The following is a 14,461-nucleotide window of genomic DNA, read 5'->3' as shown; positions in this document are numbered from 1 at the left end:
GCCAAGGAGCAGCCTATCAATTTTCGCTGTACTAAGCATGCCAGCGGCTTTGATGATGGGTAGGGAAAGCCTCTTAATGAGTCCCAGCATTTAATGTTCCACAGGCCCCCAGCTGTATGGACGTAAGGGGCTTAGCAATTTTGTATCTTCTGAATAATAGCATTTCTTTTATACTCTAGAATACTCCCTGGGAAGTCTGAATAACATTGCAGCTTCTTTGTTGTAATAGCTTCTTTGGGCTAATTGACTCGAACAGCAAAATTGCTCCTTAAAAAAAAAAAAAAAAAGCAACACAGTTTTGATTAATGAGCCCAGTAATAGATCATTAATCTTTTCAGCTCAGAAATCATAGGAGCAGTGTTATGTTTTGTACCCAGTAATATATTTCTAGATTTCTGGGCCGATGCAGTGGCCACATTTCAAAGATCTCATGATCAATTTAATATGGCGATCTCGGCATAATTTAATATAATAATATCTGGCAACTTTGCAGTTGGAAGAATGTCGTGGTCGCATCCTAAGCAGTGGTAATCGTTCTGTTATGGACATGGCTTGTATTCCGTTAGGACGGGTGTTTTTGTAAATGCCCTAAGTTCTGAGTAATGATAATTGCAGGCTGTTAATGAGTTACTGGAGTTCTCCTGTGTACCTGGCACTCGGCTAAATTTTCAGCGCATCATGTGTTGAATTCCACATTAGCTCTTAGAAGTTAAAGGTATTGTTTCTCTTTATGGTCCAAGAAGTTCTCTGAGACAAGAACTATTGAGCTAACAGAATAGGACTGGCTAACTCTGGGTACCACGCCACGGTGTGCTCACCTCCTGCCATGCTGACTGATTTCTGGTAGGTGACTTCTGGCAGATCACTTTGAGTAAGTCAGGACAGCATGAGCTGTTGCGAAGTTGACTGAACTGACCTGCACAACTATCTTAAGGCTTTCTATATCTGAGGGGTTTATATTTCAAGGATCAATTGTCATGCTCGTGGAGGAGCCAAGACACAATTTCCATGTTGTCTCTGGCTGTCTGATCACCGAGCAAAACAGAATTCCAGATTATGAGCTGCAAAAGTACTGAGGGCAAATGTCTGCCTTGTTGGTTGTGTTCTTGTGTTGGCTGATATAAAATACTACCTTATTATTATTAAAATTTTATCATAAGCTGCCCAATGGACTGAGGTCTCTATCTTCTTCAGTGACTGCAGGCATGGCTGGTAAAGCCATCTGTCCATTGCTGAGTCACATTAAGAGCTGCACTTACCTTGCTCCCACTGGTACATTTTAAGGAAATTAGCAATAATACAAGTGCCAGGTACAGCCCAGCAATGATGCTGCAAGACATTCAAGTAGTTTGCCCCATTCAAACCCCAGCAAACTTCCTTCCACTATTCTCAAAAAAGGCCTGCATGCTAGCATGAGACAGGGAGGAGACAGAAACCTCAGTCCTCAAAGTGTATTGATCCTATTGGTAAGTCAGTTTTCATTGGAGAGGCACACCCCTGTATGCATATTCTTATGAACATACACAATATACAAACACATACATACATACATAAATGTATTCACACATACACATATTCACATACATATACACAAATTCATACCCCCATACACATATTCTCTCTCACACACAAATATCTATACTCATACCTATACACATACACACACAATATATGTATATATGTATATATATATATATAGCCATACACACATATTCACACACACATACACAAATTCACACCCCATACACATATTCTCTCTCACACACAAATATCTATACTCATACCTATACACATACACACACAATATATGTATGTATATATATATATATATATATATATATCCATACATACATATTCACACACACATACACAAATTCACACCCCATACACATATTCTCTCTTACACACAAATATCTATATCTATACTTATACCTATACCCAAACTTATACATACTATATATATTTATACACACATATTCACACACATACATAAACTCATACACATATACTCATACATAGTCACACACACATATACAAACACACACACATATTCACGCACATACACATATTTATATGCACACATACACAAACTCACATACACTCACACACATACACATATTCATACACACAGGTATTAACATACACATATTCACACCCATACACATATTCACGCACACATACAGACACGCTTAAACGCACACTTACTACACCTTATAGCGCATTTTCTCCATCTTGGTGTCACAGGTCACAGGCTACCAAATCTTTGCAAGCTGTTCAGGTTCTCCCTGGAGAACTTGGATTGTATCAGCCGGGGTATCCTGCCTCCTTCCACCTGGACTGACAGGGTTTTGAAGTGCCAACCTGTTCCTGGCTGTTTCCTCTCCAGTGACATGCACATGGCCCCACAGAGTCAGCTTTCTGTGAAACTGGCAGGGCTAGCTTAGAAGTAAAAGCAGGTTCAAGCAAACCAGCAAGACAACAGCACGTTTGTATGCAGAGCTGCGTTCTCCACTTTCAATGTGCTGAAGGTAGCTTTTGTTGGTATAATCCTCTTGAAGTAGAGGTTAGAAGAAAGTTAGTTTTATTTTCCTCTGTATTGGGAAAATGCCACAGTTCTAGTCTTACTAATAAGGCTTAACCTCAGTTTCCCTCTGGTCACTTATTTCCCCAGTATCATTAAGATGCTTATTCTTAAGAAGGTGAAGTATCTTGCTAAGTAGCTTATTCCTCAGGGAAACTCTATAGGAAGCCAGTCAGCAATACATTCCTTATTTTAATCTCTTTAAAAAGTTGTGATTCAGCCATTAAACACAGTGTGTCTACAGCATCTGTATCGAATCCGTTGGATTCACTTCTGGCTGGATTTCTCAACAGCTGTGTGAGCCCAGGCAGCTGCAGAGCTTCTCGTAACCTGGGCTTTCTTGCATGTAAAATGGGAATATGAATAAACTCTACCTCAAGGGGTTTTTTTTTTTTTGAAGCCATAAAAATATAATGAATTTAAATAGCTTTAGAGTATAGTGCTTGGCCCATTGCTAGATAATGCCCCTGAAATTATTATACTACTAAAAGCAAATAATTTATGTAAAATGATGTTAGCATTAATCCCACGTGGCAATGAATATTCTCGGTGTCTTTCTCATGAAACAATGGGAATGAAATCACACTGGAGAGTTTTCGTATTTAGTTGTTTATGTCTTTTATTGGTGTATATTCACTGCACCTGGTACCGGGTTAGATAAGGACGTTGACATTTCTGTATACGTAGACAATATACTGTGAGTATATCTACCTTCCCCTACTCATTGCATATCACAAACTCAAATTGACTGAACAGTCTTGTATTTTATCAACTGACCATAATTTTGCAGACTTTTATGATTCTGTCATTATTTACGCTTGTGTTCCGAGGCTGTTGTCAACATAGCCTGGTGAGACTGGTTGTCTGTGAGTGGAATTTCATGTCCCGAATAGATTGTACTGCAGTAACATAGCTCTGTGTGCAGATTAAATATAAAGTTGAGCCTCATCCCTGTGCCAGGGTATTCTAGGTAGATAATTATTTTTGTTTGTTGTTTGTTTATTTGTTTTTTGTTTGTTTGTTTGTTTTGAAATAGGGTTTCTCTCTGTAGCCCTGGCTTTCCTGGAACAGTTTCTATAGACCAGGCTACCCTCAAACTCAGAGATTCACCTGTCCCTGCCTCCTGAGTGCTGGGATTAATGGTATACATCACCATGCCAAATCTTCTTCTGCTTTACTGCTTCTTCTTCTTCTTGTTCTTCTTGTTCTTGTTGTTGTTGTTGTTGTTGTTGTTGTTGTTGTTGTTGTTCTTCTTCTTCTTCTTCTTCTTCTTCTTCTTCTTCTTCTTCTTCTTCTTCTTCTTCTTTCTTCCTTCTTCCTTCTCCTCCTCCTCCTCCTCCTTCTTCTTCTCTTCTTCTCCATCTTCTCCTCCTACTCCTCCTCCTCCTCCTCCTCCTTCTCTTCTTCTTCTCCATCTCCTCCTTCTTCTTCCTTCTTTCTCTTCCTCCTTCTTCTTCACCTTTTTTTCTCTGCTGCTGCTGATCCTCCCCCTCATCCTCCTCTTCCCCCTTTTCTCCTCTTTTCCTTTTCTTCTTCTCCTATTTCTTTTATTTAGTGGAATTAATAAAAGAATATCATAACTTATGGAAATATAGGTACAAGATCTCTAATTCTATACTCATTTGAAGTAATTCTTAGGAAATCGGCTGACTCCTTTTTGATCCAGGACACTAAGCGGCTGAATGATATAGACTCCTTAGAACCTTCACAGTGTAGCTTCTCTGTTGCTTTGTTCCCTGGTTTCATTTTTGGTTACCAGTATTGTCAGGACAAAGTCCTTCATGGTCTTTGTGGCATTACAGTTTAAGGGAACTATTAAGAGATTGCTATATTGTACAGTGTAAGTCTAGCAGATTCCAGCAGGGCAAGGTGTCTTCCAGAGCTCGGGGCTGATGAGTCTGAACTCACAGTCAAGTGTGACATGTGTCAGGAGTCCAGGAAATTCAGGAAGAAACACAAGTACCTGGCTGTTTCTGGACACCATGTGTGGACTCAGAGACTTGCTTTCTCTGTCACATGCATCTCAACTGTCCAGAAGAAGCAGAATAAAAGTCACCCAGGACCAGTGATTCAGACTGTCAAGGATCCATTTCATTGCAAGTCTACTCTGTATTCCAGAACTAAACCTTCTGACTGGACCAGAGGCTTTGCCTCCATGCACCGATGCTGTGCTTGGATTAAATCTGAAACGCTTAAACGGCTCCACAGCCTGCCTTTCTTGTAGAACCACATTCACTTTTATTTTGGGGGAAGTTGTTCTTACTCAAGTCGCACCCATAGGCTGAGCTCATTCCTTTTATGTATGCATTGTACAACACTAAAATCTCATTAAATTTATTTTTTCTGCAAGTATTTACATTGGTGATGATGATGATGACTGTCAACATGACTTCTTCTAGCCTTTAGAAATGTGTGATACATTCTTGTTATCAATAGTTGACATCCTGGGCAAAAGACCGGCAGAACTTCTTGCTCCTGGATAGCTGTATTGTGGTGTCTGTAAATCAGTCTTCCCCTTCCCTCCATCCCACTACTCTCCCGAACTCCCAGTAACCCCCATTTTACTCACAACTTTTTTTTTAAATTTATCTTTAACATGGGTGTGTAGATGTAGCTGTGACAAAGCACTTGTGTTGGTGGCCAGAGTACATCACTGAAAGAGTCTGTTCTCTTTGACCATGTGGCCCCAGGGATTGAACTGGGGTTAGTCAGCAACAAGCATCATTACCTGCTGAGCCATCTCACTGGCTCTCTGCTCCCAGTGTCAGTGGAAACAACTATCCTACATTTCTGTATCAGTGAGTCGTATGATGCTTGCTTTGCTGTACCTGGCTTATTTCACTGGACATAAACTCCAAGTTGTCTCAGATCACAGACTTCCATTCCTGGTGTGACTGACTACCATACCATGGTGGGCAAGCCTATTTGCTTTAATCATTATCAGTTAACAACCACTGCAGTGGGTTCCCAATCTTGGCTATTTTGCATAGTGCTGCAATGAGAATGCCTCATCCATATGCTGGACTCATTTGTGTCACTGTCTCTGCTAAAGTGACACTGGTTGGTGAAAAAAAGTTTCAAGGGCAGACCACCGTGCAACCTATGCATTATGCATACTTTACACTATTTCTTAAGGTCTCTAAACAGTTTTCCTGCTGGGTATTTTCCTGCCAGGTGACTGGCAGGCCCACTTTAGATGACCTCTTGAGGCCCGGTGAAGTAGAATGTCTTTGTTTTTTACCAGAAAGCCTCTGGCCATATCATAATCTCATGACCTTCTGGGAAGTTCAGAATGTTCTGTCTCTATCCAAGGCCAGAAACATGACTCAGATCTCATTCTCTGGACTGGTAATTACAATCCTGAAGCTTCTGTTCCTTCTGTTCCCAGCTTTACAAGGCACTGCTTATGGGAGAATGTTCCATGCTCAGTGGCCTCCAGACCTACTGAGGCCTAACTACCTCCCTAGCAGCTTGACCCAGATATGGGCAACACTCCCTCTCTCCATGAACAACTTTTGCTCATTTAAACGCTCCAGTCCTCTGACACTGCACTAACTACAAAGAAGCAAATGTGAAATGAATTAATCCCATTTGGACATTTTATGTACACAAAAAACCTTGAGGGGAAGAAGTGGAGGAACTCATTTGGGGGAAAATGTATTCTTGGATAAAATGACATTTCTATTCACGTTAACAACAGGGAAAGTACTTTTCTAAATTGCCCATGCACAAGATTAATACAACTAGGTGATATGTCAAGAAATCCCTGTTCAGGTGAATCGATGTACATCCAGGCTAGAACAGAGGAGTTACTGATGGTGACACAGACGACTAGATAAATGGCAGCTGTATGCTTTTACCAACTCATGTATTCAGCCCAGTGCTCCATTAGCAAGTGTGAGGACAGGAGGAAAGATGCTAACTAAAAAAAAAAAGGTTGAATCAAACAATGCAGAGATACTAATTTGTGTATTGCTAGTATTTCATAGAGCCACGTAGTTTTCTAGTCCTTGAAGGTTCAGGGCAAACTCCACATTATAAATAGATAAGGTCCCTGGACCAAGTGTTAAAGGACTGGACCTTACCTAGTTTATCTTCAGCTCATTTCAAATCTGTTAGGTGATCTTGACACAACCAACACCAATCCCTTCATTTTCTTTTTCTCTGTGTGGTAAATGACAAAGTCATATGAATTGGTTGCCCCTTGGATTCATTCTGAAGCTGCCTCTTCTGAAATAATTAGGCCAGAGGGTGGGTAAATACATCAGTGGGTGGACTACTTGCCAAGCCTATGTGAGGTTGGCAATCCCCAACAACAAGTAGAACTAATGCAGATTCAGGCCTGCCATCCTGGTACTAAGGACCCAAGACAGCAAGGCTAAGTGTCACTTAGCCACATAGTGAGCTCCAGACAAGCCTGGAGCAAGTAAGATCCTGTCTCAAAATAAAAAGAGAAGCAAACTGATCGAATAATTCAAGAAAAAAAATTAATGCTCTTTTAGATTGTAACTATCACAGGTGAAGTTTCACCAAGGAAGTGGAGCTAGAAGGTGGAGTTAGCTCCAGCCATATCATGAGCCTGCCACGGGCTATGGTCCATCTATTGGTAAGGGCTGGACAAATCTCCTAAGTGGTTGAGCTTGTCTTCTTCAATGTATTTCCCATAGAAAGCCATGTTCTAAACAGTTAAAAGTTCTTATTTGGTTTATAACACCAGTCAGCTTTTCTCTCAGATGACTATTTAAGACAAAGTGCGATGTGTAAATAAAATGGTAAGTAGAAATATAGGGTGTGTAGTATTTTAAAGTTCATTCCCATGAAGAACTTAAATTCTATTGTCAGCCAATATATTCAAGACTAACACTACATTTCAAGAGCTGGAATTATTTAATGAATATCAGTGCCCAAAGCCGTATTCTCTCTGTGAATACAAATTAAGGAATGACCCCATCAAGTGCTATACTGTTTCTGTGCATACCAATTAAGGAGCCGGCCTTGCTATTTGAATTTAGATTCAGAAAATAGCTTACTAGGCAATCCCTGTGGACAATGTTCTGGGTGTTCACAGTATGTTGCTGAGTGGCTGTAGCATGCTCTAAACTTAGGGAGTTCAGACATGAATTTGAATTGGGAGTAACTAGCCTACAGAAAATGAAAACATTGCAGCACCATCTGGGACAATGATGTAAGCGTCTTGGGTTATTCAGTTTCACCAAGGGCAAAGGAGTGCAGAGGGTGGGGTCAGCCTCAGCCATACCATGAGCCTGCCATGGGCTATGGTCCACCCATTGGTAAGGTCTGGACAAGTGCAGAGACTCGTGAGTGGTTAAGCATGTATTCTTCGATGTATTTTCCATAGAAAGCCATGTCGTTCCTAGTAAATAGGAGAGAGGTCTGTTGCTAAAGTGCTTGTCATGCAAGTGTGATGATCTGAGTTTGATTCCCTCAGACCCATATGTGCTAGTTACTTTTCTAGTGCCGTGATAATATACCATCACCAAGGCCGCTTATAAAGGATAGCATTTCTTTGGGGTGCACAGTTTCAAAGAACTCACATCCATGTCCATCATGGTGGAGTGTATTACAGCAGGCAAGCAGGCATGGTGCTGGAGAGTAGTTGAGAGCTTGCCTCTTGAGACAACCATCATCAGCAGGCAGTAAAACTTGTTAACAGGATAGTGCAAGCCTTTTAGAGCCTGCTCCAAGTGACTTACCTCCTCCAACATGGCCACAATTCCTAATCCCTCCCAAAAAGTTCCATCACCTGTGGACCAATCAGCCTATGGGGGCTATTCTCATTTAAACCACAACATCATGTAAAATCCCCAGAGACTCAGTGCTTTGGGATACTTTGATCCCAGCCCTGAGGAGGAGACAGATGCTAACTGGTGCTCTAAAGGTAGCCAGTCTAGCTTAATCAGTAAGATCCAGGCCAACCAGAAACTCTGTCTCAGGGGAGCTAGATGGAGTTCCAGAGTGAACCCCTGGGGCTTTCCTTTAACCTTCATCCTCCCCCAATGCATTAAAAGGACATTGTTGCTTTTTTCAGTTCTTTGTCAGAACTGACTCATCCTAGTTTAAAGAAAAGATGTTAATGTGCCTCTCACCTCTCCTCCTTGAGCATTCCCTTGGAACCAGAGTCAACTAGAAATGTCAACATCTTCCACAAACAAATACCATTAGTTCCTTAGTCCGGCCACTGTTCTGAGAGTGACTTTCTATTTATGGCAGGAGACATTGGCTCCTCTGGAGCAGACATAACATAAAGTCACGTTTTTAAAATTATTTAAGTCCTAAAGGCATGTTAGCTTTAGAGAAACTAATTTGAATTTTTAAATAAATTGTACATGGCAGGCAATAATAATAATAATAATAATAATAATAATAATAATAATAATAATAATAACAATAACAAACAACAATAATCCAAGAGCTGATATGCAAATAATTGAAACTTGGGGAACACTGAGCCGGTTCTAAGTCTAATTCTAACTCTGCCACTAATTATCAGATTGTCCTTGGGCAGGGTTATAAATCTTTCATGGCTCTCTTTCCTCATTATCCAATACGAATGATGATATTTGCCAAAATACCTTTACAGTTATGATGGGAAGATTAAAATTAAGTGATGGATAGTAAAAATGCTGTAAAAGTTGAAGGTTTTATGTGCATGAGGCTCACTATTATGTATCTGAAGCATCAGCATCAGAAAGGGGGAAAGACACACACACACACAGAGAGAGAGAGAGAGAGAGAGAGAGAGAGAGAGAGAGAGTGACATTCAGCCAGTTAATAGAAAAATAATCTCAATTTCTTATTATGATCATATCATTTGACATTTGTTGGTGATATTACATTCTGTGTGTGTTTGTTTCTGTGTTTGTGTGTGTGTGTATGAGTTCATTTGTTTGTGTGTGTACATATGAGAGAGAGAGGAGAGGAGATGAAACAAGGGTTTCAGTTGTACATTCTTCGCATAAACACCACTCCCAAATTAAAGCTGTGGCCCTTTCTAGAGAGATGTGCTCATTCTTGCTATTTTCCTGGTAATAAAAAAAAAAGTTTAAAAAATAATTCATGTTTAAATAACCAGCTCAATGGCGTATTTCTTTAGATTCTTTTTAGTGATTTTTAAATTTGAAGTGTATAAGTGTTTTTCCTGCATGCATATGTTGTACCACGTGTGCATGTATGTATGCTTACCACATGTGTGCAAGTACCGAAAAGGAAATCAGATCCTCTAGAGTTGATGGTTGTGAGCTATTTTGTGTTTGCTGCGAACTGAACCCAGGGTCTCTAGAAGAGCAACAAGCATTCTTAACCACTGAGTTATCCCTCTATGACAAAATCCTATTCACCTCAAGAATTAATAAAAGAAAATTGTGACATATCTGTAGTGAGAATTTTACTTTCTTTAAAAGAAACACAGAAATAGGGCTCTGGTTTCACTTTAATCCCAGGTGCAGGACATGGGCCTGCATCAGCTCGCCCCACAGCAGCTCAGTATGACTTCTCTTGTGCTTTAGCAGGGGTGGGATTTTGCCAGCTGCAGATAGTTTCTGTGATTGTGTGATTTTTGGAATTCTGGGGACTTTTCTGAAGGAGTATAAATGTCAGGGCCCAAAGAGTCAGAGTAGGTTAGTGGTTGGTTGCCATTGGTTGTTGATGGTTATTGGTTCTGGTTGGCTGGTTGGTTGTTGGTCTCACTTTGTGAAATAGCCATGAGCAAAGAAGAAACAAGAAGAAAAAGAAATTAGATATCAAGGCAAGGAAGAGCAAACTTGCCACGAGGAAACTCAGGGCCCTAATCAGCAGGAAGTAGTCTAAAGATAACATGGTTCTCCCTTCCCCCTTTGTCTTAGTTAAGGTTTCATTGCTGTAAAGAGATGTCATGACCAAGGCAACTTTTAATGACAACATTTAATTGGGGCTGGCTTACAGTTTCAGAGGTTCAGTCCATTATCATAATGACAGGAAGCATGGCAGCATCCAGGCAGGCATGGTGCTGGAGGAGTTGAGAGTTCTACATCTTCATCTGCAGGCAGCAGTGAAGACACTACCCTCTGTACTGGCAGGAGCATCCAAACACTTCAGTCTATGGGGACCAAACCTATTGAAACCACCACATCCCTCAATCCTTTTTTCTCTCTTATCTAGAGTTAGGGTCTTGAAAGGGGGGAAGAAAAGGGGTGGAGAAGATTGGAAGAAAGAACCCACAAAGTCATAAAAAGACTACCTATCTGCATAAATTGTTAAAAATAATACAATTCCCTTTTATATCAAAATTAGTTCTTGACCTAAAAGATTTGGAATTTCATTTTTACAATCGCTTCACTATTTTTTAAAAATATACATCTGGTTATTCTTGAAGATTTCTGGATTTCTCTTGACAGTTTAGTCTTGTTTATTCTTGAAGCTAAGTGTTTGTTGGTGGTGGCGCTGGGGGTGGGGAGTTTTTTGGCTGAAAGATAGTGTTTTAATTAAATGTCTAACTTATTTTGATATTTGTAATCGATCATGACATTCTGACCATGGTTTGCTTATGACAACACTACTGTTTCAACATACATGCAACTATGTTTTCATTTTTTTAATCCGTATATGAATTATAAAATTTTCACACATACAGAGAATGCTAGCAGTTGAGCTTTTCTTTCCTATGCTACCAAACAAAGCTCCCATCCACAAGCAGTCTTAACACTCAATGAAATATTGGACATAATGAGCTTATTTGCATATAAGTACTCCTGCTTGGTCTGAGACGGCAACTCTCAAAATGATGCCATTATGAGAATCATTTGGGTGGCTTGTCAAAATCAGCTTGTGCTTGGAGTTTATGATCAGTATCTCAAGGTGACCCTGAGAATTTGCATTTCTAACAAGTTTCAGGTAAATTTTTTTTGTTTTTTTTTTGTTTTTGTTTTTTATTTTTTTTGTTTTTTTTTGTTGTTGTTGTTTTGTTTTTGTTTTTTTTTTTTTTTTTTTGAGACAGGGTTTCTCTGTGTAGTCCTGGCTGTCCTGGAACTCACTCTGTAGACCAGGCTGGCCTCAAACTCAGAAATCTGCCTGCCTCTGCCTCCCAAGTGCTGGGATTAAAGGCGTGCGCCACCACTGCCCGGCTAAAAATTTTTTATTTATTTTTACATTGTTTATTTTGAAAGAGACTCCTATGATGCCCAGATAGCCTTCAGAATTACTATGCAGCTGAGACTATCTGAGAACTCCTAACTCTCATACCTCTGGCCCTTGAGTTGGGATTATAGGTGGGCACCCCACACCTGGCTTCAGGTAATATTGATACTGAATTTCTGGGTTATGACATAGTACTCACTGGTCTCCCGGGATGCACCATCGAAGAGTAATAAGGCTTGTGGTCTTGATGATGGTCTAGGGACCCTGCCCTGCCTCTCACACTTGTCAGTTGTATCATATGAACAGATAGCGATTGAATGTGCTCTCTACAAATAAGAGTTATATTGTATAGAAATAATGAATGAAAAATGCATGGTAAGTACCTAGAAGGATGGCTTAACTGATGCAGCATTAGTGATCAGAGTGGTGCACCTGGAGTGGTACAGCAAGAGCAGTGGCTAGTAGAAGTGCCATCCAGTGATTAGCTGGCCTTCCTGGACTTCAGTTAGCCGCAGTAAACCACAATCTGAAAGTAGCAAGTAGAAAATCCCAGAAATAATTCGCAATAACTAATTGTGCATTGCCACCATTCCAAATGTACAGCAAAGGCTTGCCCTGCCCTCCTCTGTCCCGCTGTGGTTGTAAATGAGTCCTTTGTCTCTTGGTTACATGCTACACTCAGGGGCAGTCTGTTAAGATCTGCTGTTGCACTTACGCAGTACAGTGCTTGCTCAGAACCGTCAGTTACTACCAGTAATCTTAAAGTGCAAATGTAGTGATGCCGACCATAGGAAGCTACACCCCAAGAGAAGCTACAGAGTGTTTCCTTCAGGTGAGAAGGTGAACAGGATAGCCAAGATCTATAGTAATGATGAGACTCCTGCCCATGAAGCCATGAGGAGAGACAAATCCATGCAAGTGTTGCTGTTACAACTCAGTCTGCAAAAGACACGCGTAGCACATAGCAAGCACTTAGCAAAGATGGAGAAGATGAGATTGCAGGGTTCCGTGCCAGCCCTCTTAAATTTGAGGTGTCACCACTGGATGCCTCATGGATAAAGTATGATTTTAAATGTGCTCACCTGAGCTCAACTGCAATATCAGCTTGTGTGTATTTTTACAAGGAAGGGTAGACAGAGTGCTTGGGTTTCGTGGAAGGCATTATTTTTTTTTTATGAAAAATGTTCCTCTGAGTATGGAAGTGACCAGATAGGGTGAAGTACACAGGTCCTCAGTGGCCAGATGCGGTTATGCACACCTGTTATCGGATGCACACCTGTCCTCCCAGGACTTGGGAGGTTGGAACAGGAGGGTCATGAGTTCTAAACCACTGTGAGGACTAGCTTTATGTCAGTTAGTTACTAGCTAGAGTCACAGTAGAAGAGAAACAGCCTCAATAGAGAAAATACCTCTATTAGATTGATCTATAGATAAACCTGTAGGACATTTTCTTAATTAGCAATTGATGGGGGAAGGACCTACCCCATTGTGGGTGGTTCTATGCCTGGGCTGGTGATCCTGGGTTCTATAAGAAAGCAGATTGAGTAAGTTGTCGAGGAGCAAGCCAGTAAGCAACACCCTCATATGAAGTCTGGATCAGCTCCTGCCTCCAAGTTCCTGTCATGATTTCTTATAGTGATTGACTGTTACCAGAAGTATGAGCTGAAATAAACTCTTTCATCCCCAAGATGTTTTGGTCATGGTGTTTCATCATATCAACAGTAACCCTAACCAGGACAGTCACCCTGGACTATATAAGGTATTTGGAGTCAGCCTGGAAAGCACTGGCCTATGAAAACGGAGAAGGATGTCAGACTGTACTTTGCAATTTAAGTGCAATGCTTGTCCATAGATCTCACTGCAGTTGTTTCTTTTTCTTCTCCTAGCAACAAGAGCAAGACCCTACAAATCTATACATCTCAAACCTCCCCATCTCCATGGATGAGCAGGAGCTGGAGAACATGCTAAAGCCCTTTGGACATGTGATATCTACCAGAATCCTGAGAGATGCCAACGGAGTCAGCAGAGGCGTTGGCTTTGCCAGGTAATTCTTTCTCTGTAAGGAACCTGTGTGGAATCTGTCTTTCCTCACTGTTTCTTTTCAACCCTACTCCTCTGCAATATCTAGGGCCCAAAACAATAGAATATGCAAAATAAAATAAAATACAGATACCTTATCAAACCTTTCATCTTTCTGTAGGTTTATTTTAAGCTAAAGAAAAACCCATGAAATTGTAAATACATTGTGCTCTCTAAGACATGTGCATAGACTGTATAGGTCTCTGGTCGTGATAATATTGACGCTTAATATTCAGTCCTGTCTATATCTGCAAAACAACCAAATCAGAGGAAGCCAGTTTTAGTCAATAACCTGAATCAAAAGACGCCCCGTGTATATTGGGACTGAGGATGAAGCACGTGTGGTAGACTGCTTGCCTAGCATGTAGGAAGCTTTGGGTAAAGCAGACATAGTGTCACACACATAATTTCAGTGCTGGGAGGTGGAGGCAGGAGGATCTGACGTTCAAGGTCATCATTAGATACATAGCAGTGTATCCACCACACAGTCATCATAAGATACGTTTCAAAAAGGCAGAAGGCAAGGACAAAATATGTGCCTTCGCAGTTGTCATTACCCACGTCTGACCCGCGGAATAAAGCAACGGCAACCGTGTTCTTCTTCAAGCGATTTATTCAGCTATCCCTGTACAGCACGCTTCTTCTCGCTTCTTCTCTCTCCCTTCTCCT

General features: G+C 40.8%; 1 protein-coding gene across 11 annotated transcripts in view; it reads left to right on the top strand.

Annotated features, from left to right (window-relative positions):
- The window catches only part of Rbms3 (RNA binding motif single stranded interacting protein 3), a 767,889-nt gene that overhangs the window by 511,601 nt on the left and 241,827 nt on the right, over window positions 1–14,461 (top strand). For all 11 annotated transcript variants that reach the window (XM_076917936.1, XM_076917932.1, XM_076917931.1 and 8 more), the window contains exon 5: window positions 13,600–13,757. In XM_076917936.1, the coding sequence (XP_076774051.1) occupies window positions 13,600–13,757 (158 nt within the window). The remainder of the gene's footprint in view (window positions 1–13,599; window positions 13,758–14,461) is intronic.

This window comes from Arvicanthis niloticus, chromosome 21 (assembly GCF_011762505.2).
Source record: "Arvicanthis niloticus isolate mArvNil1 chromosome 21, mArvNil1.pat.X, whole genome shotgun sequence".
Taxonomy (NCBI): Eukaryota; Metazoa; Chordata; class Mammalia; order Rodentia; family Muridae; genus Arvicanthis; species Arvicanthis niloticus.
This window is presented reverse-complemented; position numbering and strand designations above follow the sequence as displayed.